Here is a 26,075-nt window from a genome sequence, read left to right as displayed (position 1 = left end):
CGCGTTTTCGGTTTACACGAGCCACGGTTTGAGAGGAAACGCAATTAAACTGCCAAGAGTAACGGAGCAAAAGGCTGGCACTCACCTCAATCTGCTGTGCTCCGAATGCGGCGACTCCTCGGGCGATTTGTAACTGTTCCCGGTCTGAAAAGCAGAAAACCACTGGTCAGGAATTGTTTCGTTATCTGACAGCTCGATTGATAGATATCGACGATCGCATCGATGCGAAAGAACAAAGATGTAAAAATACATTTCGAGCTGACCTAACCTATATTCCTTCAGGGAATATGGCGACTGTATTTAGAATATTCTACGATCTTATTAATTACTTATTATTAGAAAGCACTTTGGGTCATATTTTTACCTGGTGTCATTGTCAAGTCTCATGAAATATAAACCGGTAAAAGTGTACTGAATGTAAAACGTTTGAATAAGAAATAACTTTGCCATTGTTAATCTTGTATTTCATATTCTTCTCAGCCGTCAGAAATAACTATCGTGAGAAAGGTTAACTTTATACGGAAAAATACTTGACAGAAAACCGATTCATACGATTTTTGTCCGAGCAACGAAATCTCAATTCTTTTAAAATATCGTTAAAGTATAAAAAGACCCGCTGATTGCATTAAGATGTTTCTAATTAAACTCGTTTTATCACCGGAAGTATATCAATCATTCATATCTTTTCTTAAGAGTATCGATTTTTTGCTGAAATTTATATAAAGAGATATTACAAAAATCATTTAAAATACAATGACTTTATAATTCTGTCTAGACAGAATTTTTGTGGACACTGTTTTTGAGTAACCTGTGACACTTACTCACTAATGATTCAGACACTAAAAATATCAAACTTAAACCGAAATTTTAAAACCGGACAAATGACTGATTCACAAGTTTCTTATTTTAAAATGTAGCATTTTAGACACTTTTCAATACACGTTTCATTAGAGAAATGAGCTTACTAAGTTCTATTTGCACTTTTTTTATTTTTGAATGTGTTATATTCTGCTGCGAGTTAAAAATGACTGAATCTCGGTTTAATTCTTTTAACTAAATCTACAGTGCAGCACAATCGAACAAATAGAAGCAGCCAACCGTGGCAATCACAAAATAAAATAGAGAGACAGAGAAAAACTTTTGAAAAAATTCGCGAAAATCTTTAGTTGGTAGGTTGTGGATTTATGTGGTAACAACGGATATAACTTCGAGTGCAAATGGTTAGGTCAACCAAAAAAAAAAGAAATAAAATAGTGTAGATAGAAAAAATAGTTTCTATGGCGCGTAAAATTACTACGCATGGAAAGGATGATGTGTGGAGTTATGACGTGCGAAACTACGGCGCGCGGAATTATGGCGCGCGAAACTGTGGCGCTTAGAGGTACCTTGCGTGGTATTACGGCGCGTGGAATTACGGCGCGTGGAACTATGGCGCGTAGAGGTAGCACGCGTAGTACTATGGCGCGTAGACGTACTACACGTGGTACTTTGGCGCGTGGAAGTACGGTGCGTGGAGTTACGACGCGTAGAATTACCACGCATGGAATTACGGCGCGTGGGACTAGAACGCGTAGAATTACCACGCGTGGAATTACGGCGCGTAGAATTACCATGCGTGGAATTACGGTGCGTAGAATTACCGCGCGTGGAATTACGACGCGTAGGATTACCACGCGTGGAATTACGACGCGTAGGATTACCACGCGTGGAATTACGACGCGTAGGATTACCACGCGCGGAATTACGGCGCGTAGAATTACCACGCGTGGAATTACGGCGCGTGGGACTAGGACGCGTAGAATTACCACGCGTGGAATTACGGCGCGTAGAATTACCACGCGTGGAATTACTGCGCGTAGAATTACCATGCGTGGAATTACGGTGCGTAGAATTACCACGCGTGGAATTACGGCGCGTAGAATTACCACGCGTGGAATTACGGCGCGTAGAATTACCATGCGTGGAATTAGGACGCGTAGGATTACCACGCGTGGAATTACGGCGCGTAGAATTACCACGCGTGGAATTACGGCGCGTGGGACTAGGACGCGTAGAATTACCACGCGTGGAATTACGGCGCGTAGAATTACCGCGCGTGGAATTACGACGCGTAGGATTACCACGCGTGGAATTACGGTGCGTAGAATTACCACGCATGGAATTACGGCGCGTGGGACTACGGCACGTAGAATTATCACGCGTGGAATTACGGCGTGTAGAATTACCACGCGTGGAATTACGGCGCGTAGAATTACCACGCGTGGAATTACGGCGCGTAGAATTACCATGCGTGGAATTACGGTGCGTAGAATTACCACGCGTGGAATTACAGCGCGTGGACTTACCACGCGTGGAATTATGGCGCGTAGAATTACCACGCATGGAATTACGACGCGTGAGAATACGGCGCGTGGATTCGCAAATTGTTAAAATTTTCCTCATATAAATTTAACTCTGTCAAACATACAGAACGATAACCACGCGAAATAAGGTTGAACGAAACGATACTTATTTCTCTGTACAAAAGCCATGCCACCGGAAATCGTGCGATAAATCGTTTCGCGAAGTCGCGAACGGCCATAAAGCCGCTAAAGAAGACCGACGATATAAGTTCCTCACCCCCGTTCTGTCAGCCGAACTCGCATTTCCATAGCAATATTCCGCGAATATCGAGTTCATAGTTAACGTCACCTAAAGCGACCCGTTGGCCGGGCGTTCGAAACAGCCGCGGAAACGAAAGCCGGAGAAAAGCTGAGCGGCGATATATCACTGGCACGCTGCTGGCAAAGTAACGAGAATTTATGTCGATTAGAGGGACGCGGAAAAAGGAGAAGAGGAAGGAAAAAACAAACGTCAAGGGAACGGTGGGTTCGCGGGTCCAGCCTGATACACGTTTCCATCGGGCGACTCTCGCGTCGTAAATTTCTTCGTTAGAGGCGATTCCGCTCGTTCGCGTTGCACGACGAGCAAACAAGCGGAATAGACCGGGTTATCGACGATGCAATTATATCCCCGATCGACGGGGACGACTGCACCGTGGCGATAGTTATTAGCGAAATGATATAATTATCTTGGAAACGATTAGTTCAACGATCGTGCCCTTTCTCTACTACATCTTTGTTCCCACTCGTTTCGGATTTATGTTAGCGATACATGGTATGATTATCGTGCTATGAATACTGTCTTTGCACAGTTTTTTATTTTAGCGAAAATAATGCCTTATGCAGCTGGGAAGATCTAATTCATTGTGGTACTTGCAGCGAAATGTCAATCAATTTTTTAATCACACTTGTAGGTTAATAGATTATGATGTGTGAACAGTAGTTATTATAGCTGTCATCAAGTGCTCTTTGTTGTAAATATTATCAACTATCATTTGATATAAGTATTTTACTAGGTATTTGGTTTAAAGGAGCTGGTTTCGAACTTCAGATTAAGTGGCTACTTATACAAGAATATATACATATATGTAGATTTCATATATTCAATAAGAATACACATACATATGATATACATACATACATATATGAGTATGACGTACATGATACACATGTATATGAATCCATCACAAATTGATCACCATGATACTTTGACCTCACAGTTTAAATACAAGTATCAAATACAAGTGATCAAATTAAAAGTTTACACAGAAAAAAATTGTACAAACATTTTACAAAAAAAAGTGTAACGTTTCTTCAAGCACTACATCCTCGATAAACAGCAAAAAAGTTCAGTAGCAAAATGTTTTATTTTAATTATCTGATTCTCCAGTAAACGTGAACAAAAATGAAACAAACGAATTACCACGGCTGTGTAACTACTTATACTACAAAAGTAATCAAGATAAGTGATCAACCCGCATCCAGCTCTGTAACACAGTTCTCTTTCTGATAAATTTAAACGTGTTTTTCTTTGCGCACTCTCCAGCTACTAACGTATCTATTTTCTCATTATCACCGTAACCGCTCCTTTTCAATTACGATATTGCCTTTTTCCGGTGATCAAAGCACCTGTAGAAATCGAATCGACTACACGCTTTCTGAATCGCGGTAACAACGATAACGACCCTTAACGGCGGCTGTATTAATCGTTATGGAAATATCCGCGCTCGCGGGGACAATGATGGCCCGTGGCTCGACCACTCCGCTATCGGCTCACGCTCGCATCGCGGATGATAATAATTGTTTCAATAGTTTGAAATTGAATAGCGGCCGTGGTTATTATTAAAGGATTACTCACGGCGGCAGTTGTGTCGCGGCTGTTGTTGCTATTTACGATGCGTGAAAACATGGGGCGTTGAGACATGACGGGAAAATATGCCGCGTGGAGATATCACGCTTGAAGACGGTCGGTGTAGAGATACAACTATGAGGCGTGATTTTTTAACGCGTCAGAGTATGACGGACGGTATATAGGCGTCTAATTATAATTCTATAAAATTATAGAACGGTGATGTGTGAAAGTATAGCGTGAGAAAGTACGGAGCAAGAAATTATAGCTCGTGAAATTAGAGCACGTGAAGTTATGGATGCGTGAGAGTACGGCGCGTGAAGTTACGGATGCGTGGAATTGCAACGCGAAGAACTATGGTGCGAAAGAAAGTACGGCGCATGGGATTGTATTGCGTAGTGCTATGACCCGTGGAATTACAACGGGTGGAATTACGGCGCGTGGAGATTACGGCGCGTGGAATAACGGCGCATAGAACTACGTTGCGTGGAATAACGACGCGTAGAACTAAGGCGCGTGGAACTATGGCACGTGGCGATTATGGCGCGTGGAGATTACGGCGCGTGGAACTATGGCACGTGAGAGTACGGCGCATGGAATTATAACGCGTAGGACTATAACGCGTGGGAGAGTACAGCGCGTGGGATTGGAACGCGTGGAAGTATGGCACGTGGAATTACAGCGCGTGGAACTACGGTGCGTAGGAGGGTGGGGCGCGCTGAATTACAACGCATAGAATTACGGTGCGTGGAACTACGGCGCGTGGAACTACGATGCGTGGAGCTATGATATATGGATCTACGGCGCGTGGAACCACGGCGCGTGGAATTACGACGCTTGGAACTACGACGCGTAAAATTACGACGCTTGGAACTATGGCGCGTAGAACTATGGCGCGTGTGGAATTACAACGCGTACGACTATGACGCGCAGGAGAGTACGGCGCGTGGGATTGGGACGCGTGGAAGTATGGCACATGGAATTACAGCGCATGGAACTACGGTGTGTAGGAGGGTGGGGTGCGCTGAATTACAACGCATAGAATTACGGTGCGTGGAACTACGGCGCGTGGAACTATGGCGCGTGAGAATACAGCGCGTGGAACTACGATGCGTGGAACTATGGCACATGGAACTACGGCGCGTGGAATTACAACGCTTGGAACTACGACGCGTAAAATTACGACGCTTGAAACTGAGCCGCGTGGAGTTACAACGCGTGGAACTACATCGCATGGAATTACGGCGTGTGAGACTACAACGCATGAAACAACAGTGCACATAAATTGAATAATAGCCAATATTACAAAAGAATTATGCGCCAACACTACTCGCGCCTCATTCATTGTTGCGCTTCAATCTTTCGCTAATTTACAGATGCACAGGAGAACATCGGAAGCCTCCTCGTTTCGCTCGCGAGTTATCGTAGGAAAGAAAACAGGAAACGTCACCCCTTCGAACAGCTCGTCCTCTGCTGTTCGCGTTCACAATTCCCTCGTGTCGATTTCCGCCTATTATCCCGTTCTCGCGGCTCACCGCGCCAGCTCCAGCGCAAACATTTACCTCGTAATCCGCTCGCTAACTTTCATCCTGCAGCTCGAAGTCACCGCATCGCTTCATAGCCACCTCTTCATTTTCCGTTTTTTTTTTCAACTGCACGTGCTCCTCTCACCGTGCACTTTTCCCACGGATAATGGGACACTTTCACCGTTTTCGCTCGACTGACGGTTCTCCTTTGATTCGAGGTCGATTCTGGGTCACAATCGCGGTTCAAGTGAGTCACGTTTTGTTGCGAGCGGGCAACACGATATCGCAGGGTTTATCTTGGCCGTCTGAGCGGACGCCCGGCGAGGGAATGAGGAAGAACACGCCAGTCGATGTGTAGGCGTGGATCCAGTTGACGAAGAAGGAGGACATAGGGAACCGATACACTGTGCACCAAAATACCCTGCGCGACAAAAGCGTTCAAATTTGTCTGGACCATACTACTTCATCACTGTCGCATTTCGAAAATTTCGATAACGAATGAATTTAGTTCTGGCAGATTTATTTTGTTGCAGTCTAATGAACTCACACATTTAACCCACATATGTTTAATCCTTTAATCCTGTTGGTATGTACCTCTCGAGAGTTCTCATGTTCGAACATTCAGAAGTAAACAATACCATTTATCAAAATTTGTTACTAAACATTGTTACGTTGATAAAATGGAGATGTTGAATTTTGACAATTTCTGAAATATTCAGAGATAGTAAATAATGTAAAAGGATATTTTGTTTATCATTGAATTTACGAGATGACGAATAATGTTTAAAATGTATTTGCACAAGAAGGTGAGAATCGACGATATTGCAGTTGTCCGTTCATATTCGCCGACATGTTTGTCCAAGTCATCCTAAGCCATCTCACGGCTCCATCTCACAGCACACAGCTCGCTAATAAGAATAAAGAGAAAACGTCAGATGACGAGATCTAGAAAGCAGACTGTATGCTTCGCACGCTAGAAACAGCTCCAAGCTATCTTCCTCGTTTTGCATATTTCCGTGGCTATTTTCGCTCGGAATGCATCGGTGTCTTCTCTCCAGAAAGACGATTGTCCGATGCTAAAAACCCCCCACGAAGAGAAAATTCAATTTGCCTCGACGTCATGCTGTCTCTGTACCAATTTACCGGTCACTTTGTATGAATGTTTAAAGAATATCACAGATCTCTGACAAAATTCATTACTTTCTAAAGACATCAATTTTGCACGATATTAAAGGTGACAATATTTGAGTGAATAAAAGGAAATCTCAATTCGAAGTCTTTGGGAAGTCTGTGGTAGAACGTTTGGACATGCAGGAATGCGGGGAATAGAAATAACATGTGTGGAAATACGACGTGTGACATTATGGCATGTAGAAATACGGTGCGAGGAAGCGAGACGCGTGGAGGTACCATGTGTAGATCTACGCCGCCTGAAAATACTACGCAGAGAAGCACGAAGCGTAGATATACGATGCGTGGGACAATGGCGTGTAGAATTACTGAACGTAGAGTTATGGCACGGGTGGTACTATTAGTAGAATTGCGGTGCGTGGAGGTATTACACGTAGGAATATGACACGTATCGATACTATGAATGAATTTACGGCGCGTGGAATTGCGGCATGTGAAACTATGGCGCGTGGAATTAGGGTGCGCGGAATTAGGATGCGTTTACTGCGGCACGTAGCACTACGGCACGGAGAATAACAGCGCGTGGAATTATGGTGCGTCGAACTATGGCGCGTGGAGATTACGGCGGGTGGAATTACGGTGCGTGGAATTATAACATGTGGAACTATGGCGCGTGGAACTATGGTGCGTGGAGACTACGACGCATGGAATTACGGCGTGTGGAGATTATGGCGCGTGAAATTACGGTGCGTAGAGATTATGACGCGTGGAATTACAACGCGTGGAACTATGGCGCGTGGAACTACGGTGCGTGGAGACTACGACGTGTGGAATTAAGGCGTGTGGAGATTACGGCGCGTGGAATTCCGGTGCGTGGAGATTACGACGCGTGGAATTACGGTGCGTAGAGATTACGGCGCGTGGAGACTACGACGCGTGGAATTACAACGCGTGGAGATTACGGCGCGTGGAACTACGATGCGTGGAGTTTAGGGCGCGTGGAATTACGACGCGTGGAACTATGGCGCGTGGAACTACAGTGCGTGGAGACTACGACGTGTGGAATTACGGCGCGTAAAAGTACGATGCGTGGAAATTACGGCGCGTGGAATTACGGTGCGTGCAGACTACGGCGCGTAGAATTACGACGCGTGAAACTATGACGCGTGGAACTACGGTGCGTGGAAACTACAACGCGTGGAATTACGGTGCGTGGAATTATGACGCGTGGAACTATGGCGCGTGGAATTACCCTGGCTGGAAATGTACGCAGAGTAGTACATTTAGCGTAGAACTCCAACAATGCATCACTATCACTCTATTACTCATCGCAAAGTGTAAAATTGCTAATCCAACAATAATCCCCTATAAAATCCTTTATAAAGACGATAACAGAAAATTGTAAGAAGATGATCAGACAGCAAACAGAAACAGCAAGTTGAATAGGAACGGAGATTTGGTAGTGCATCGAACAGTAACGTTGTAAGCGTGGGCTTAGAGTGGATGCGGAATCAGCCTAATCACCCGGAAGTGTCGCCACTGTTCACCGCTAATCCGATCGCAGATGTTTCTCTCTCGATTCAACTCTCTCTATCGTTCCCTTCACCCTTTCGCTTCTCTACTGTCCGTTACTATGCCACACTCGTGTTCTCTCTTCGTTTATCCGTTTCTGTTCCTGTCTCTTTGTTTCCGTCTCTCTCTGTCCCTGTACTCCGCATCGCTTCGACCGCAGTGTTTGTTTGCGGTTGCGTTAGCGAATCCTAATCGCGGTTGGTCCATTTTCGCCCTAAATCTGCCACTGCGTGAGACCGGACCCGTTGGAATCGAATAAAACGTGGCACACGGCTCGCGACTCGTTTAATCCTCTCGCTTTGCGTGTCGCGCGAGTAACGAGATCGCGATTTTCGGCCCCGACGAGACCGAGACCCGTGTTCGATTAATATTCGAACTCCGGTTGGATCTGATTTGAATTTTCAGAACGACGTTGGATCGAACCGCATTCCCCAATGACAAACCGCTCTCTTCTCTGGGAGATTCGGGGATAAATTATGTTTTCACGGAAAATAGTATTTTGATTTTACTGGTATTTCGATTTAATTAAAAAGGAAGTTTTTTCTGTTGAAATATCCTAGCTTATCCTTTAATACAACCTTGTTTATTAAAGCCTAGAAATTCCTTCAATTAATTGAATAAGTTTTTGGTAGAAATATTAAGAGAATTAACGCCGCGAGACGTTCGCTTTTGCGAACGACGAAATTCCGAATGTTCGTACGACGGTATGCCCTGGCGAATGAAGAAAGATGGTCGGGAAAAAAATCGCGATAAAGAGACGAGAGAGAGAGGCGGCAAAAAGTGCGAGGGAAATCCAACGGTACGCGGACGGGAAGAAGGGAAAGTTGGTCTCGCGCGGAGGATGCAGGAAAATATTTTTGAAGCGCGGAACGCGCTGCCGCTGTTAAGAGAGCCACTCTAATTAGCTTGGTATACGGGGTGGCTTTTTGTTTAATTAACACGCTCGTAGTAAACTGCCCTTGTACCGCGTACCAAGTCACTCCCACCTCCCGTTCCACCCTCCTCTCACCCTACATTCCCTTTTTCCCCTGTGTGCGCAAACACTTTATGGTTTTTTTTCCTCCCTTTTCTTTGCTTTTCGTTCTAGACCGTTCGCCCGTGATACATTCGATAGGTATTTGTTTGCTTAAAATCTGCGCTCAAGGGTGTCGGATTTAAAAGGCAACGCGCGAAAAAGGGAGTGCTAGCTTGTGTCCCTGTCACCCTTCCATTTTTTCTTTTTTTTTTTTATCAACCCGGCAACCGTTCGCGCGCGAACTCGTTGCTTTTAATATCATTGCACAATGAATATCAAACCCTGTCTTTTTTTATTTCGTTTCTCCCTATCTCGCTCCCGGTTCCTCTTTTTCTCTTTTTTTCCACGGTATCCTTTTCAACCAAAGCCAGACGATATCGCGTGTACCGCGGCGCACAGGATCGAGTAACTTTATACCCCTGGCGATATCCGCCTTGCAATTCTCTCTGCGCACACTTCGCGAATGAATAAAATGATGCTTCGTTTTGCTATCGTGTCAAATCCTCTCGAATAGACGGTACCTGTTAAGCAGCCGGTAATCGCCGGATTTAAAGTCTGGAGACGGTTTGAAACCGAGTCAAGGGCAGTGCTGTGAATCGTTGTGTACTTGCTGGACCGCCAAATTTTTACGTGAACAAAGTAATATAATATAGATGATGTTTTTAGCAAATCGCTTTAGATGATGTTTTTAGCAAAAGGGTGAGTTTGAAGAAGCTCACATTTATGAGACAGATGTCACGTTCTGAGCTCGCCAAATTTTTACATGTATAAAATAAGCTCTTATGATGCCTCAGATGTTTTTAGCAAAAGGGTGACTTTAATGCAGTCGACATTGACGAGAAAGATGTCACGTTGTTAGCCCGCCAAATTTTCACATGAACAAAATAAGCTCTTATACATTCAATGCTTCAGATGTTTTTAGCAAAAGGATAAGTAATCGAGAAAATGTCTTGTGAGTTTAATTTCTAGGTTTCTACATTTTTAAACATATAACCTAAATTACTGAAATCAACACACGTACAGCAATCCCTACATTGTCGATCATTGAGGATTGTCTACTCTTCACAGCACCCCGATAAAAGGACAAAAGCCTGAGACATTATCCACTTTGTTCCTCGTTTATGCTCTTGAATAGTAAGAAAAATAGTTTCTCGCATTAATTCCAGCAAAGGTAGCGGCCTAACAACGTGGCACGATGGTTCTGTCTGGTCTGTACGTAGGTGGACGTTAGGTGCAGGTGGCGCAGCGTATTTATAGCCGCTTCGTGACTCCTCTTCCTCTTCGCCAACAACGTCGGTGTCGGTCCGACGCGGGTTCTCGCGCAATTTCCGTCCTTGTCGTTCCCGTGGCAGCAGCTCCACTCGTTAGGTTCAAACAGTCCCTCTTGGCGTCGTTTAGCCCTCGCGAAAGTCCGACCCGGCTGGTTCGAACGACTTTCGCGAGTCTCCGTGGAGAGAGAAACGTATGTTCCCTCCGGGGCACGGAAGAAGCAGCGAGGTGAATTTACCTACGCGTTCCTAATTAATTTCGAACGAATACCGTAAGAGAGCAGCGGCGGTGTCGGGAAACGATAACTCGGGCCGAGGGGTCGAGATTTTCTAGCGGCGTAAACGCTCGAATTGCCCTCGTCAACGCAGACCCTCAGCCTAGCGGTTCCGTGACGCGTGTAAAGCGTTCCACAAAGAACTTTGACGAGATCGGCTTGCAGGCAGCCATGCTGGCGCGCTAATCCCGCCATGTCATAAGTGGAATGCAACGCGGTGCACGCGGTTCTGTTAACGAGCACCAGGTATTTACCCGGTTCGAAGAGGTCTCTCGTGCACGCGGCAGCGGGTTAAAAGCAGTCGGTCTCGGTCAACACTTTTACGCCCGCTCGGTTCACCACCATCGGATAACGCTCCGCGTCTAACGCCAGTCACTTTCAGCCGGGGTTCAAACCACCCCCGTACACGCCGTCGCTAAACGGTTAAAGTCTTGTCCAAACTTCACGAAATTCGTTTGCTCGCCACCCGTCGCTATCTACTAGCAAAGATCTTCCTCTCTGTCTGCCCATCTACCCCTTTGTCCCTTTTCGCAACGACCCCTAACAGTCCTCCACTCTCTCGACACTCGGCATCCTTTCACTTTGTTTCGATCTTCGTCGCACGTTCCTAAGTGTTTTCCTGTTCCACCGGCTGCGATCTTTGAACTCATCCCCTTCAACGAGATACGACCGAGGATATGACTCGCCCCTAGCTCACCGAGAAAGCCGACTTTTTCCCTTCCGGCCAACGACCAAAGTAACTTCTAAGTGTGTTTGATCTGGGTTCGACCTCTTCGTCGATCGTTTAAGTATTAACGGCTCGCTTCCAGGATACACTTCGCTGCGACTTTGAACCTGCCACTCTGGAATTTCTGATACTGTTTCAACTTAAATAACAACGATGTTTTGACCGGGGGCTCTTAATGCTTTGCATCACGAAATGGATATTTGCGCTTTTGATTAATTGCTTTGTGGTGTACGGTGCTCGTGTAGCGTGTTCCTTGTATCGTGTTGCACTTGAAGTACATATCCGAGGCTTGTTATTAAGAATGATAATTTTTAATTATACTTTGAACACTCTATACTATAATTGTTTGAAGTAACATTCAAGGTATTAATAGTTCGACAGCAAACTCTATAGTACTGTCACTGATGGTACATTGTATACTGTTCATTAAACCCTTTGCACTTGAAGGTATTATAATTTTAAAACCTCTCAGTTGGACAACTTTATCATTTTTACAATTGTCTGTCCTGCTGAGTACATATCATATAACATAGTTGAAATATATTTTATATTATGCTAAACCGAATGAGTTGTTTCAACAAAGTACTTAAGGTTCCTGCAAAGTGTTATTTAGTTCACATATTTTGTCACAGCAGATTTTACACAATGTCCAGTTTACCAACAGTTTAAAGAGCATTGCAAATAATTCCTGTTACAGTAAGAACTCAAAACAAGGGTGAATTCGTAGAAAAGTACAGAGACAAATTTGAATGCATATGAATTTATGTAGCAGGCAAAGGGGCGAGATATTTGTAAAGCTTGTTCATAGAACTATAATACAGCTTCTCAGAAATTCTCGGCGCTGAAACGGGCTAAAGCGCACCTGACTCTAAGCCGGCAGTGACGACGATTTATCTTAGACGTATCCCCTATAGAGTGTCACGATCCCTTTTAAGTAGCGCATAGGTTGAGCCATTAAAAGGCAATGATCGATGATTCACCGCGGTAGTGTTACACGTACGCTATCCATTATACGTGCTGGCAGTATATCTATCCCCTGTATGCTACTCTAAAATTCATTCTCCGCGTATAAGCTCGAAATGGCCGCGACAACCATTCGAAATCACCGTGTGTCCCGAGCAATTTTGTACATTATGCTCGTCGTAAATTTGAAATTCCGAATGACGCCGTTGCTGCACCCACGTTCATGAATTTCAAAATAAAATAGAACTTTCGTTCTTGGTCATTTAGCGAACGGTGATTTGTACGATTACTTTTTTGCGTGGACATTCGCGGAATGTGTGCGGATTGGGGTTTGGAAGGTTGGGAATTTTGGGAATTTGGGGATTCGGAGTTTCGGAGATTTGGAGGTTGAGAATTTGGGAATTTGGCGATTCGGGGTTCCGGAGATTTAGGGGGTGAGGCATTTGGAGATTGGTGGTTTGGAAATTTGGGGTATGGAAGTTGGAGGGTGGGGATTTGGGGATTCGGAAATTGGAAGCTTGGAAATTTGGGGATTTGCGGATTTGGGCATGTGGGAATTTGGGGATTTGAGAGTTTGGGGACTTGAGAATTTGAGAATGTGGGAATTTGAGGATGTGAGGATTTGGGGATGTGTAGGATTTGGGATATGTGGGATTTGGGATATGTGGGATTTGGGACGTGTGGGATTTGGGACATGTGGGATTTGGGACGTGTGGGATTTGGGATATGTGGAATTTGGGATATGTGGGATTTGGGGTATGTGGGATTTGGCATATGTGGGATTTGGCATATGTGGGATTTGGCATATGTGGAATTTGGGACATGTGGGATTTGGGATATGTGGAATTTGGGATATGTGGGATTTGGGGTATGTGGGATTTGGCATATGTGGGATTTGGCATATGTGGAATTTGGGACGTGTGGTATTTGGGGCATGTGGGATTTAGGATATGTGGGATTTGGGATATGTGGAATTTGGGATGTGTGGGATTTGGGATATGTGGAATTTGGGATGTGTGGGATTTGGAATATGTGGGATTTGGAATATGTGGGATTTGGGATATGTGGAATTTGGGATATGTGGGATTTGGGATATATGGAATTTGGGAGATTTGGGATTTGGGAGTTTGAGGATTTGAGAGCGTGGGAATTTGGGGATGTGAGGATTTGGAAACGTGGGAATTTCATAATATCATAATTTGGGAATTTGGAGATTGGTAGCTTGGAATTTTGGGAGGTTTGGAAATCGATGATTTGGAAGATGAAGCATTAGAAATTTAAGGATGTGGAAATTGAAGATTTATAAAATTGCAAGGCTCAGAAACTACCTCTTCCCAATTCCCACTTTTCCTCCCAGGAATCAGCTACACATCCAACAGACCACTAGAAAGCAGTGTTTCCAACATCAATGTTTATCGCAAGAACGATGACGCTGTACACACGCATTAAAGGGTATAATCCAACGCTCTTTGCGCTGGCGGGCGCAATAATCAGCTGAGGGCTCAACATTGATATTACGCGTCCTATATTGCGGTGTACGACGCGCAGATAGTCCCATTCAGTGGTACAAGTCTCCAATACAGAGGAACGCCCAAATGTATTAGAGGAATACCATTGTGACGTGGCTTGATTATGAGGCTCGTAGCTCGGCTCCCGCTCATCCTCCTCGCTCCTCGATTGCTCTTCGTTCTCCATCTCCTCCGGTCCCGTCTGCAGCATGTTCTACGAGGGCTCGTATTGCTCGCGAGTAGGCTATGAGCTCGCCGGATATCACCGGCGTTATCTCGATCATTACGTGTCGGCAACAAAGGAATCGATAGCTACGTTGATCTTGGCAAATGGACACGTTACCGCGGACGGGAAGTTTGCCTTTCCATTATCGAAACTCGATCGCGACGACATTTTTTTAATTTTTCGGGGGTGGATGTTATTTGACGGGTTGTTAATTTCATTCTGATGAGGAAAATAAGGTTATAAAAATAGAAATGATCAAGATAGGCCTTTCATTAACGCACTTCCTCTTCTTCAGGGAAGTTTCTTCGAAGCTAAGTGCCTTAAAGGGTCATAGCGGTGTCCTCAGTTTGTATCGTAGAAGATATTCATGTAGGTTTTGATGTGATCAGACAATATAAGAAACTTAGTATTTTTTACTATATTCGCTAAATTTATTATATTCGTTTGGTGAGACTTCATCGAAATAATTTTAGTTATAGGAAGCTTTAAATTGTAGTGGTTACAAATTTACATAGAAAGGTTCAAGGTACTGTGGTCTGGTCTAGGTATCTTCTGGAGATGCATGTGGCAAGTGTACTAGCAACACGTGCTCGGCTGTGATATGCTTCGCGAAGGTGAATTGATTGTGAATTCAGTGCAAAGTAGCCTCGCGGGACCAATACTGGAGATGCGAATCGTCCATCCACCCTTTAACGATTCGAACAGTTGCGGTGTTTGGAAGAGACATAAGTGATAGAAAATTGTGTGGACTTCTGGGGAATTTATTCCTTGTGCTGTGGAGAATTTAATAAATGCTCCTAATTTCCCAAACTGAATCTATACATTCCTGAATTTCTATATCGTTGAACTTTGAAATTTCTGAAGGCTTAAATTTTGAAATTCTCAAATTATGATGTTACAAAATTTCCACATTCCCAAATTTCCAAGTCTCAAATTTCCAAATTTCCAGATTCTCCACGCTCCACCTTCTAAACACCCAAATTTCCAAATCCCCAAATTCTCCACGCTCCACCTTCTAAACCCCCCAATTGCCAAATTGTCAAATTCTCCACGCTCTGCCTTCTAAATCCCCAAATTTCCAAATCCCCAAATTCTCCACGCACCACCTTCTAAACCCCTAAATTTCCAAATCCCCAAATTCTCCACGCTCCACCTTCTAAACCCTCAAATTTCCAAATCGTCAAATTCTCCACGCTCCACCTTCTAAACCCCCCAATTTCCAAATCGTCAAATTCTACACGCTCCACCTTCTAAACCCCCCAATTTCCAAATCATCTAATTCCCAAATTACCAAATTACGATATTATCAATTTCCCACATTCCCAAATCCCTAAATCCCCAAGTTCTCACATTCCCAAGTCCCCAAATTCCCAAATTCCCAAATTCCCAAATTCCCAAATTCCCAAATTCCCAAATTCTCAAATTCCTAAATTCTCAAATTCCCAAATCCCCAAATTTCCAAACCTCCAACTTCCGAACCCTCAAATTTTCAATCCACCAATCCACCAATCCCCAAATTCCCAAATCTCCAAATCCCAAAATTAATTCCCAAATGCCCCAATCTTCAAATCCCAAAATTAACCCCCAACCTTCCAAATCTTCCAATCCCAAAATTAACCCCCAAAAATTCCAAATTTCCACATAATTAAATTTCCAAATTACAAGCTTGCGAGATCCCCGACCTAATATTATTCGAAATACAGTATTCCCAAGAAGTAGGTTATATCCGATACGAAATCTCGTTAAAACAACGAAGCCCGAGGTGGCAGCATCTTAAAGGAGTCAATTTTCCGCATCGGAACGCACGGGACGTGCGTACGGAATAATTTCCCTTACGACTGGCATTGCTCGACTCTCATTTCCCGTTTGGGGATCGGCCACCCCTTATCCGGCCCCGTCGCTTGTTTGCGACGCTTTGGCCAACAAGCGAAATTACCTCGGGCTGTTCCGAGACGGCAGGAATTCCAAGACACTCGAGATGCCAGCACTCGAGGCAACAAGGGCCTCGCTGAACGCGAAAAGGCCTTCTCGATAAGCAGTCTCGAGTTGTTAATGCGAAACCGATCGAGGGAAAACGACGTTCTCCGGGCGTCGGTTGCGTTACAAGGAGACGCGGGTCGCCCGGTATTTTCCGGCGAGTTCACCCCATTAAACATTTTTGCTATCTCGCCAGGATCGCTGTTCGAGGGTAGACACGAGGCTGCTGAAAGAGAGGAGAACGGATCGAAGGGTAGAAAGAGAGGGCAACTGTATAAGCGACAGAAGGGGTGGCCGACTCGGTAGGGGTTGTTCGCTATCTAGACGTTGGCACCTGTTGCTTTTCCAGTCTCCTCCGCCTCCTCTCTACGTCCCTTCTTTATTTCTTTTTTCTCTTTCATTATTTTTCTATTCTCCGTTTCAACCGGTCTCCCCTTTTATTTTTTCTTATGCTCGTCCGTTCTCGCTCGCTGTTTCACGAAAGTCGACCACCCTTGGAGATTGAAACGCGTCTCGAGAGACCACTTACGTATACTGGCTACGTCTTTCCAGCGAATGAAATTGTATGCCTCTTCGTGAAATTCGACCGGGAATCTTTCCAATCAAAATGGAGAGTACGTTCTTTCGATCTTTTACCTTCCTACGATTTACACCTTTTTACTTTTTATTTGCCTTTTTACTTTCAACCATCGAGATTTTCGGGGTTGATGGAAAAATCGCTGATTTAATTTTTGTGTCGTTTTTTAATATTCGATGTGATCGTGTTTTAGTACAGATTAAATATTACGTGTACACATATTAAACACATGTATTCAATGTATTGTTAAATATTTTATACCAGTATCGTTTTATAATAAAAGTATCGTTCATTCAATTTATTAGCACAAATCATCGATCACTTCGGAAAAATGAATGTCTAAAGTGAACCGATAGGCTGAAGATTAATTTTTCTTCGATACGAGATTGTCTGACCAGTGACAGACCGTATCTACTTAATACCCGCTGCAGAAATTACATCAATTACGACTGTTTCCAGTTTACTTCAATTGCTAAAAAGAATAGCAATTTACAAGTTTGCATATCGTTACAAAATACTTAACATACCGTAACAATAAATCTCTGAACAAACATTTTTATCTTCTGCTCCCTACAATTTACTTCCCCATTATTTCCCCGTAACTTTACAAGATACCAAGTGGTACCAATTAAAATAAGACCTCTTTTCCATCCCGTTTCTTCCCGAGGAAAATTCTGCGTGTCTCTAAAATACGAGACCATTCAAACCTGATAAGAAAATCGATATTAATTGAAGGGGTAGCTCGAAAACCGAGATCTCATTGTTCTGCAAGAACGAATCCGAGGTGGAGACATCTTGTCGGGGATTAATGGGACGCGTTAATAAGGAGGTATATATCTCGACGTGGAATGTACCCGGTAATTAAATTTATACGAAACGGGGGAAAAAAATCGGCCGTCCGTAATCCACGGGGCGTGTACGGGTCTTTTTCATTAACGCGCAGATGGATGGTTAAGAGCCTGTAAGAACAAGCCTTAATGCGAACAGTTGAAAAGCAATTACGACTCCGACTTCCTGTTCACGAAATCAGGTGCTTCATCGTTCACTGACACGAATATTAGATACGGGAATTATTCCCGTCGCAAATGAATTTTAATTAAACCCGTGCCGATTTTGACTGCGACTATTTTTTCCCCATTCGACTCGTGAAAATCACGCGACCTTATTGCTGAAAATTACGAAAGTCACGTTTGATCATTATTATTTTTCACCGACGTGGTTCGTTCGAAAAAATTGTTTTTACAAACTCCTTGATTTTCTCCAACAAAAAATAATTTCCGTGGCGTTTGAAATACGAGAACAACATGGTAATTTGCACCGAATTAATTACCAAATGCTAATTACTCGTAGTAACGTAGAATCATGATATACTTTATAAGAAACGTAGCCGGATGAAATTCGAGCTGCTAGCCGGCAACCAGCACGAAATCGAATACGCTTCTTGACTTTAGCTTTAGTTCGAACGAAGAACTCTAGGCGAACTCGACGTACATTTCCCGCCAGAAGTTTACATTTTAAACATCGACTACTAGCGTGGTTTACGAAGCTCCCGGCATTCCGTATTAATACAATCCTCGCGTGCCAGTTTCCACGTCGAGCTTTACGACTCCGTGAGTGCGATTAAACGCTCTTTTCTGGCCCGGCCTCGTCTCGACCGTAAATACGCCGGTTGTAATTCAACAGGTACAGCCGTACCTCCTCGATTAATCTTTAAGCTTGCGCACCTGGAGAGGCTGTTCATGTAACCGTTCTGTTTCTATTTTCCGTATCGGATCTCTTGGTTGCTAGTGCAAAATGGTGGTCTTGTTGAATTAGGGGTTCTTTTGGTTGGCTGTGAATTTGTGGTGGAGGTTGAAATGTGTGGATATAGGGATATAGGAGTAGTTAGGTATAGGGATAGTGGGGTATAGTGGAATGCATATATGTATATATGGAATAATACATATGTATATAGGGAGTCTCATAATTAATGCGTTGGATATCAAGCGTTGGATTACTACGCGTTGGATATCCACATGCTGGATTACTACGCGTTAGATTACCACGCGTTAGATTCCTACGTTTAGAATTACTACGCGTTGCATTATTATGCGTTGGACTACTATGCGTCGAATATCCACGCGTTGGATTACTACGCGTTGGATATCCACACGCTATATTAGTACGCGTTGGATTACTACGCGTAGGATTACCACGCGTAGGATTACCACGCGTTGCATTATTACGCGTTGGATTACTACGCGTTGGATTACTACGCGTCGAATATCCACGCGTTGGATTACTACGCGTTGGACTACTACGCGTCGAATATCCACACGTTGTATTACTACGCGTTGGACTACTACGCGTCGATTATCCACGCGTCGAATCTCCACGCGTTGGATTACTACGCGTTGGACTACTACGCGTTGGACTACTATGCGTCGAATATCCACGCGTTGGATTACTACGCGTTGGACTACTACGCGTCGAATATCCACGCGTTGGATTACTACGCGTTGGACTACTACGCGTCGATTATCCACGCGTCGAATCTCCACGCGTTGGATTACTACGCGTTGGACTACTACGCGTTGGACTACTACGCGTCGATTATCCACGCGTCGAATCTCCACGCGTTGGATTACTACGCGTTGGACTACTACGCGTTGGACTACTATGCGTCGAATATCCACGCGTTGGATTACTACGCGTTGGATATCCACACGCTATATTAGTACGCGTTGAATTACTACGCGTAGGATTACCACGCGTAGGATTACCACGCGTTACATTACCACGCGTTGCATTACCACACGTTGCATTACCACGCGTTGGATATCCACGCGTTGGATTACTACGCGTTGGACTACTACGCGTCGATTATCCACGCGTCGAATATCCACGCGTTGGATTACTACGCGTTGGACTACTACGCGTCGAATATCCACGCGTTGGATTACTACGCGTTGGACTACTACGCGTCGAATATCCACGCGTTGGATTACTACGCGTTGGATTACTACGCGTTGGATATCCACACGCTATATTAGTACGCGTTGAATTACTACGCGTAGGATTACCACGCGTAGAATTACCACGCGTAGGATTACCACGCGTAGAATTACCACGCGTAGGATTACCACGCGTTGCATTATTACGCGTTGGATTACTACGCGTTGGATATCCACACGCTGGATTACTAGGCGTTAGATCATCACGCATTAGATTCCTACGCTTAAAATTACCACGCGTTGCATTATTACGCGTGGGATTACTACGCGTAGAATATGTACGCGCTGGATTTCTACGCGTTGGATTACCACGCGTTGCATTACCACACGTTGCATTACCACGCGTTGGATAACTATGCGTTATGCGAAGCTCCCGTTTTCGCGTCTTCGTGCGCATAATCCTCGCGCTCTCTTGGTCCGTGTTTTTCCTTAATAATTCAAAAACGAAGCTTCAAACCCCATTTTTGCAAAGGGAAATCTTATTCAGAATCGTTTTAGCTGCCATTTCAGGGACCTACACTAGTTGTGAGACACCCTGTATATGTCTATATGGAATATATGAAATGTATAGGGACAGTAAAATGTAGATAGTATGATAGTATATAGAAATACTAAAATATAGGGACAGCAAGATGCAGTAATAGTGGATGTAACACTCTGAGTGTGATGTACAAAGAGATGGTAAAAAGACATGGTACATATAGCAATCTAGGAATACAGAAATAAAAGGCTACTCTTCTATAGTAGTACAAGAACATAGAAGTATGAAGGTATAGAAACACTAGGATATAGAACTACTATGTAGAGACAGAAGGTTGTAGAAGTACGAGGATATAGAGATACAGGAATTACAAAAGGTATACAAACACACGCAGCAACACACATGCAGAGATACGAAATACAGAGATATGGGAACACAGTAATATAGAGATATGACGATACAGTGATATAGAGATATGGAGATACAGAAATATGTGGCGCAGAAATTGAGATACACAGATTTGAATACAAAACATGTTTCACTTGTACAAGGGCAACCTGGGTAAACTACATGGGCATTTACTGTGAGAAGTGTAGAATGAAAAACCTCTGACAAAAGACAAAATAAACGAGCTTAAGAATCTAATGTACAAGTTTAAATCCTTATGGCAACAAGCATTCGATATTCATGCGGAGTAGGGGAGTTTTAAAAGCACATTAAAATATTCATGAAAGCCAAGGTTTGTGCAGCTCCGAAAAACAATGGACGAAAATAGACGCGGCGGTGTTGTACCCTGTTTTTCGTCCGCGGATGGATGTAGACGGTTAAGAGAGGCACGATAAAACCAGCTAATTTCGTTCGCGTCGGGGTCCTCGAGCTCGAGATCGAAAAAGAGGCGGTTGAAGAAGACAACGGAGAGAAGAGGAGGGACATCGTAAGTCGCCGGCAAAGATGCTCTCACTTCCTATGCTAATACCGAAGGCTCGACAGCTTTCATAAAGGCGTCGCTCGTCCTGTTCGCGAAATAAGATCGTGAGTTTACGAAGAAGGCGAGCCAAGAGGATGGCTGAGACTGCGTGGAACAGCAGGAAGAGGGGTTCTGTTATGCTCGCGGCATCTGCCACCACCGTATCCGATATACGATACTTTGTTTGCCTATCCTGACAGCCTCGTACACGCCGCGCCTCTGTATAGCCGCTTGAATGCGTGCAACTCGCGCCACCGGCGAAAAACCAGCCGACGGAGTTCAACGAATAAATCAGAATACGCGAAAAAGCCGTATCAGCGGACTTTGATGTGGACGGCCATTTTGAGGACCCTTGCCTTGCGGACCACTCCACACCTCACCTTCTATTTTTACTTCTACACCTACGCTTGTACACATTTCATCTGGTGTCAAGCTTGTTGGTACTGCAATTTTTGATGATTGTAATTTTTGTCGAATAGGGATTTGTTGCTGTGGAAGTTTGATGGTTTGGACATCTGCAAAGTCAGGGTATTGGAGGTTGCGAAACATTCGAATATGGGAACTTGTGCAATTCGGAAATTTAAGGATTTGAGAATTTGAACATGTACAAAGTTATAAAATGTAAAATTGTAAGAATTTAAGAAATTCGAGAAGTTGAGGACTTTGGGATTTGAGGTTATGTTTTGTGAATTTATGAACTTGTGAAATTGAGCACATAGACAAAATTTGAAAATGTAAAAAGTTAAAGTATTTCAGAATTCACCAAATTTTTGACAGCATCGTAATATGTCTCTTCGTACGAAAATACAGTAAAATTTGTTGTTTGACTTACCGTACATCAGCCGCCATACATAATTAAACACATCAAAGTGGCAATCCGATCTCAATTTCAGAGATAACCTTCTCAGCCCCAAACTGTACGTTCAACAATGCCACCTAATAGAAGCATGTCTCAAACGTTTGGAACATGAGTATCGAATAGGTAATCTATCCGAACGGATCAATAATTGCATTATAGTCCAGCACAGAAACACGATGGAAGTACTGTGATATAAACAGGTAGCAGCGTAAGTAGATTCCTTTCAGGTCGAAATTCGAAAGTTAATGCTACATCAACCGTGCTAAATTGCTCTAATTGTTCGAGTTAGCAAGCTGAATTTACGATTTAATCCCCCGTAAAGCTTATAATAAGGTACAATCCTCCTTTGAGTGATAATGACGTGCTAGTTACGTTGCATTGTTTATTCAAACGGATACTTTCATATTATTCTGTTAAGTAAATTATTTAGTTGTGTGCCCAAGTTTCATCTGTTCTTAAAATAAATGAAAATTTCAACAATTTTTATATAAATATTTAGTGTACAGCTTTGTGATCTTGAGATCTATACTTCATGAGATTTGACCCCTTCACACATGATTAGGGCAGCTGCATTAATTCCACGCGCCCTAGTTCCACGCGTCGTAATCCCACACGTAATAGTTCTACGCGTTGTAATTCCACGCGCCGTACTTTCACGCGCCATACTTCCACGTACCGTAATTCCACGCGCCGTAATCTCTACGCACCGTAATTCCACGCGTCGTAATCTCCACACGCCGTAATTCCACGCGTCGTAGTCTCCACGCACCGTAGTTCCACGCGCCATAGTTCCACGCGTCGTAATTCCACGCGCCGTAATCTCTACGCACCGTAATTCCACGCGCCGTAATCTCCACACGCCGTAATTCCACGCGTCGTAGTCTCCACGCACCGTAGTTCCACGCGCCATAGTTCCACGCGTCGTAATTCCACGCGCCGTAATCTCTACGCACCGTAATTCCACGCGCCGTAATCTCCACACGCCGTAATTCCACGCGTCGTAGTCTCCACGCACCGTAGTTCCACGCGCTATAGTTCCACGCGTCGTAATTCCACGCGCCGTAAATTCCACGCACCGTAGTTCCACGCGTCGTAATTCCACGCGTCGTAGTCTCCACGCGCCGTAATCTCCACGCACCGTAATTCCACGCGCCGTAATCTCCACGCACCGTAATTCCACGCGCCGTAATCTCCACACGCCGTAATTCCACGCGTCGTAGTCTCCACGCACCGTAGTTCCACGCGCCATAATCTGCACGTACCGTATTTCCACGCGCCATATTCTCACGCTTCCATAACTCCACACGCCGTACTCTCAGGCATCCATAACTCCACGTGCCCTAATTTCACGATTTATAATTTCTCATTCTAATTATTACTGCAATGTTACAATAAATAAAAAAAGTTGAAATATTAAATTGCATATTCTGCACTTAGGATTCTTAATAATGCAATTATTAATGCAATTGGTATTAAACGCCAGACTTCATCGTGCAGCAAACATAATTTTGATCTACTGTATCTGAAGTGTAATGTCACGAATGTGGCTCGATATTAAAAGCTAACAAGGTAATAAGTCATATATGAAGAGTTAAATGTAAAGTCATGTTAAACTCATGTGTAATATAAAAAATGAATCTGTACATAAATAAATAATTTTCCAAATGTTCAACTACCTGATCCGAATTAAATACAAGTTTGCTCGTCGAAGAGAAAAATGTCGTAATGACCGTAAAATATTTAGCAGCCGATAAGAGCGAAGTTCCTTAAGATTCTTGGGTGGATCGCTTGAAAAACGAGAAGGACGACTAGAAATCCGATCCAGACGCTAACGCGATCGCCGCTAATATCAATCGCTCGTTGCTGCCTGACGAGGGTGAACTCGAGGACAGGACGGATCGTGTAGCGACTTAAAAATCCTCGTCACGTTATTCGATAGCTTTGGGCATTTCTACGGAGAGAAGGCTGGAAACAAGTACAACGATGAAGGGTAGCCGGAGCGGGAGGCTCGCTTGGCGAAAAAATAGAGCACGACAAAGAAGATGAAAGCAAAAGGGGGTTGAAGGAGATAGAGTTAGAGGGAACGTGCCGCGCCGAACAGCATCATGCGCAATCTTGTATGCAAATCGAGAGGAAAGGAGCGTTGAACGGGATAAAGGCAGGTGGCGAGATGAGAAGGGAACGTTGCAAGAAAAATTCGTTCTTTCAAGATTTCTAGGGAGTCGACCGTCCTTCGCTGATACCGGAAGGCGACGCATGGATTTACGTTCTCCACTTTTAACTTCGATCTCCTGTTCTCGAGGAATAAACGGTCAACGGGATTTTGAGGTTAACTGCGCTTGTCATTTACAGTCTTGACACAACTCTTGTTTCTACAGAATAGTTTTTATAAAATAGATAGACGACTGTTTTTTAAAGTATATTAACTTGTCAATGATAGAATTTCCATATAGTAGCACGAGAAGTGGTTAATCAATTTTTAGGATATATTTACAAATATATTAAAGACAACTTCGAACTCTTGTTTCCAGGCAATAGCATACGAAGTTAAGTTTTTAAGAGCATCTTTAGTTAAAAATTATTTGAAGTTACCAAGTGAATATAAATAGTGCAGTTCAGAGGGTTAATTTATGTTAATTAGAAATATACTGAAAATTTAGTATAATGAACGGTGACGATATAAAGCGACAGTATCATTTTATCGTGGACACGCTGTATATGCAAATCCGTATGCCGCCCGCTGTTTACTCGACATCAGGTTTTGAATTTGCATCCCGCATCCGCATTCATACACCCGCTGTCGAGTATGTCACGGTTCGAGGTGTCTCCAGGTTTATTAATGATCCGTAAGTGTCGGCGGAAACGTTATCGAGAGAAGAACGGTGAGGAAGGGCGCGAAGAAGGAAGCGAAAGGTGGCGAGAGGAAATAAGAGGCTCGAAGCAGGAGAGAGTGATGGTAACAGCAGAGTACCTGGAATGTAATTACCATTAGTCCATTAGGATCCATAATTTGCCTAATCGGGCTCTTGTATTACACTGTTTGCTTCCAGCCGTACACGCGATGCACGCGTACATCTTGCGACAAAATGTGTTATTCCCTTCGCGCGTTTAATCTTCGGATGCCGGAAGTCAGGTCAATTGTGACCACAGAACTTTCAAACGTATTATGCAAATTTTTACGCTTTGTGCGCTGGGAAAGGCACTCAATTTAATAACTTTATGACAACTGACATATTCTTTTCTTTCACGTGCAAACGAATTTTTTTTTTCAACTTTTAACTTATATGGAAATTTTTGAGTTTATAGGTGTATTTTTATGTTTTCAATTTTGGAGATTCATAAAACTTTGTTTATACCTGAGAATTTTTATAATTTATGATTTGAACGTATGGTTCCCATAGAGATGCAACTTGTTATATTGCCATTTGTGAAGTTAGTATGAACCATATCGTTTTGTGTGAAGTTACAACGCTTTATAATTACTGTAAGTAGAAATCCAACGTGGTATATCACCATGAGTTCGCGACGCGATTTATCGCCGTCCATGGAATTACTTGACGCTATATCACCATGAATAGAATTACTATACGCTACATTGCCACATAGAGCATTGTCATGCATGGAATTAATATGCGTGAAATTGTTAAATATTAAATCGCTGCGCGTGGAGTTGCATCGCGCTATATCGCCACTTGTGGAGTTACCACGCGCTATATCGCCACTTGAGGAATTACCACGCGTTATATCACCACTCGTGGAGTTACCACGCGCTATATCGCC

General features: G+C 43.7%; 1 protein-coding gene across 5 annotated transcripts in view; it reads right to left on the bottom strand.

Annotated features, from left to right (window-relative positions):
* The window catches only part of Scgdelta (sarcoglycan delta), a 289,022-nt gene that overhangs the window by 95,350 nt on the left and 167,597 nt on the right, over positions 1–26,075 (bottom strand). For 4 of the 5 annotated variants that reach the window (XM_003702191.3, XM_076537979.1, XM_012282804.2 and 1 more), the window contains one exon: positions 86–144. In XM_003702191.3, the coding sequence (XP_003702239.3) occupies positions 86–144 (59 nt within the window). Of the gene's footprint in view, positions 1–85; positions 145–5,792; positions 6,090–26,075 lie in introns of those variants that run through there. The other variant, XM_012282805.2, reaches the window with a different exon arrangement.

This window comes from Megachile rotundata, chromosome 12 (assembly GCF_050947335.1).
Source record: "Megachile rotundata isolate GNS110a chromosome 12, iyMegRotu1, whole genome shotgun sequence".
NCBI classification, from domain to species: domain Eukaryota; kingdom Metazoa; phylum Arthropoda; class Insecta; order Hymenoptera; family Megachilidae; genus Megachile; species Megachile rotundata.
Note: the sequence above shows the minus strand (reverse complement) of the source record. Positions and strands in the feature narration are given on the sequence as shown.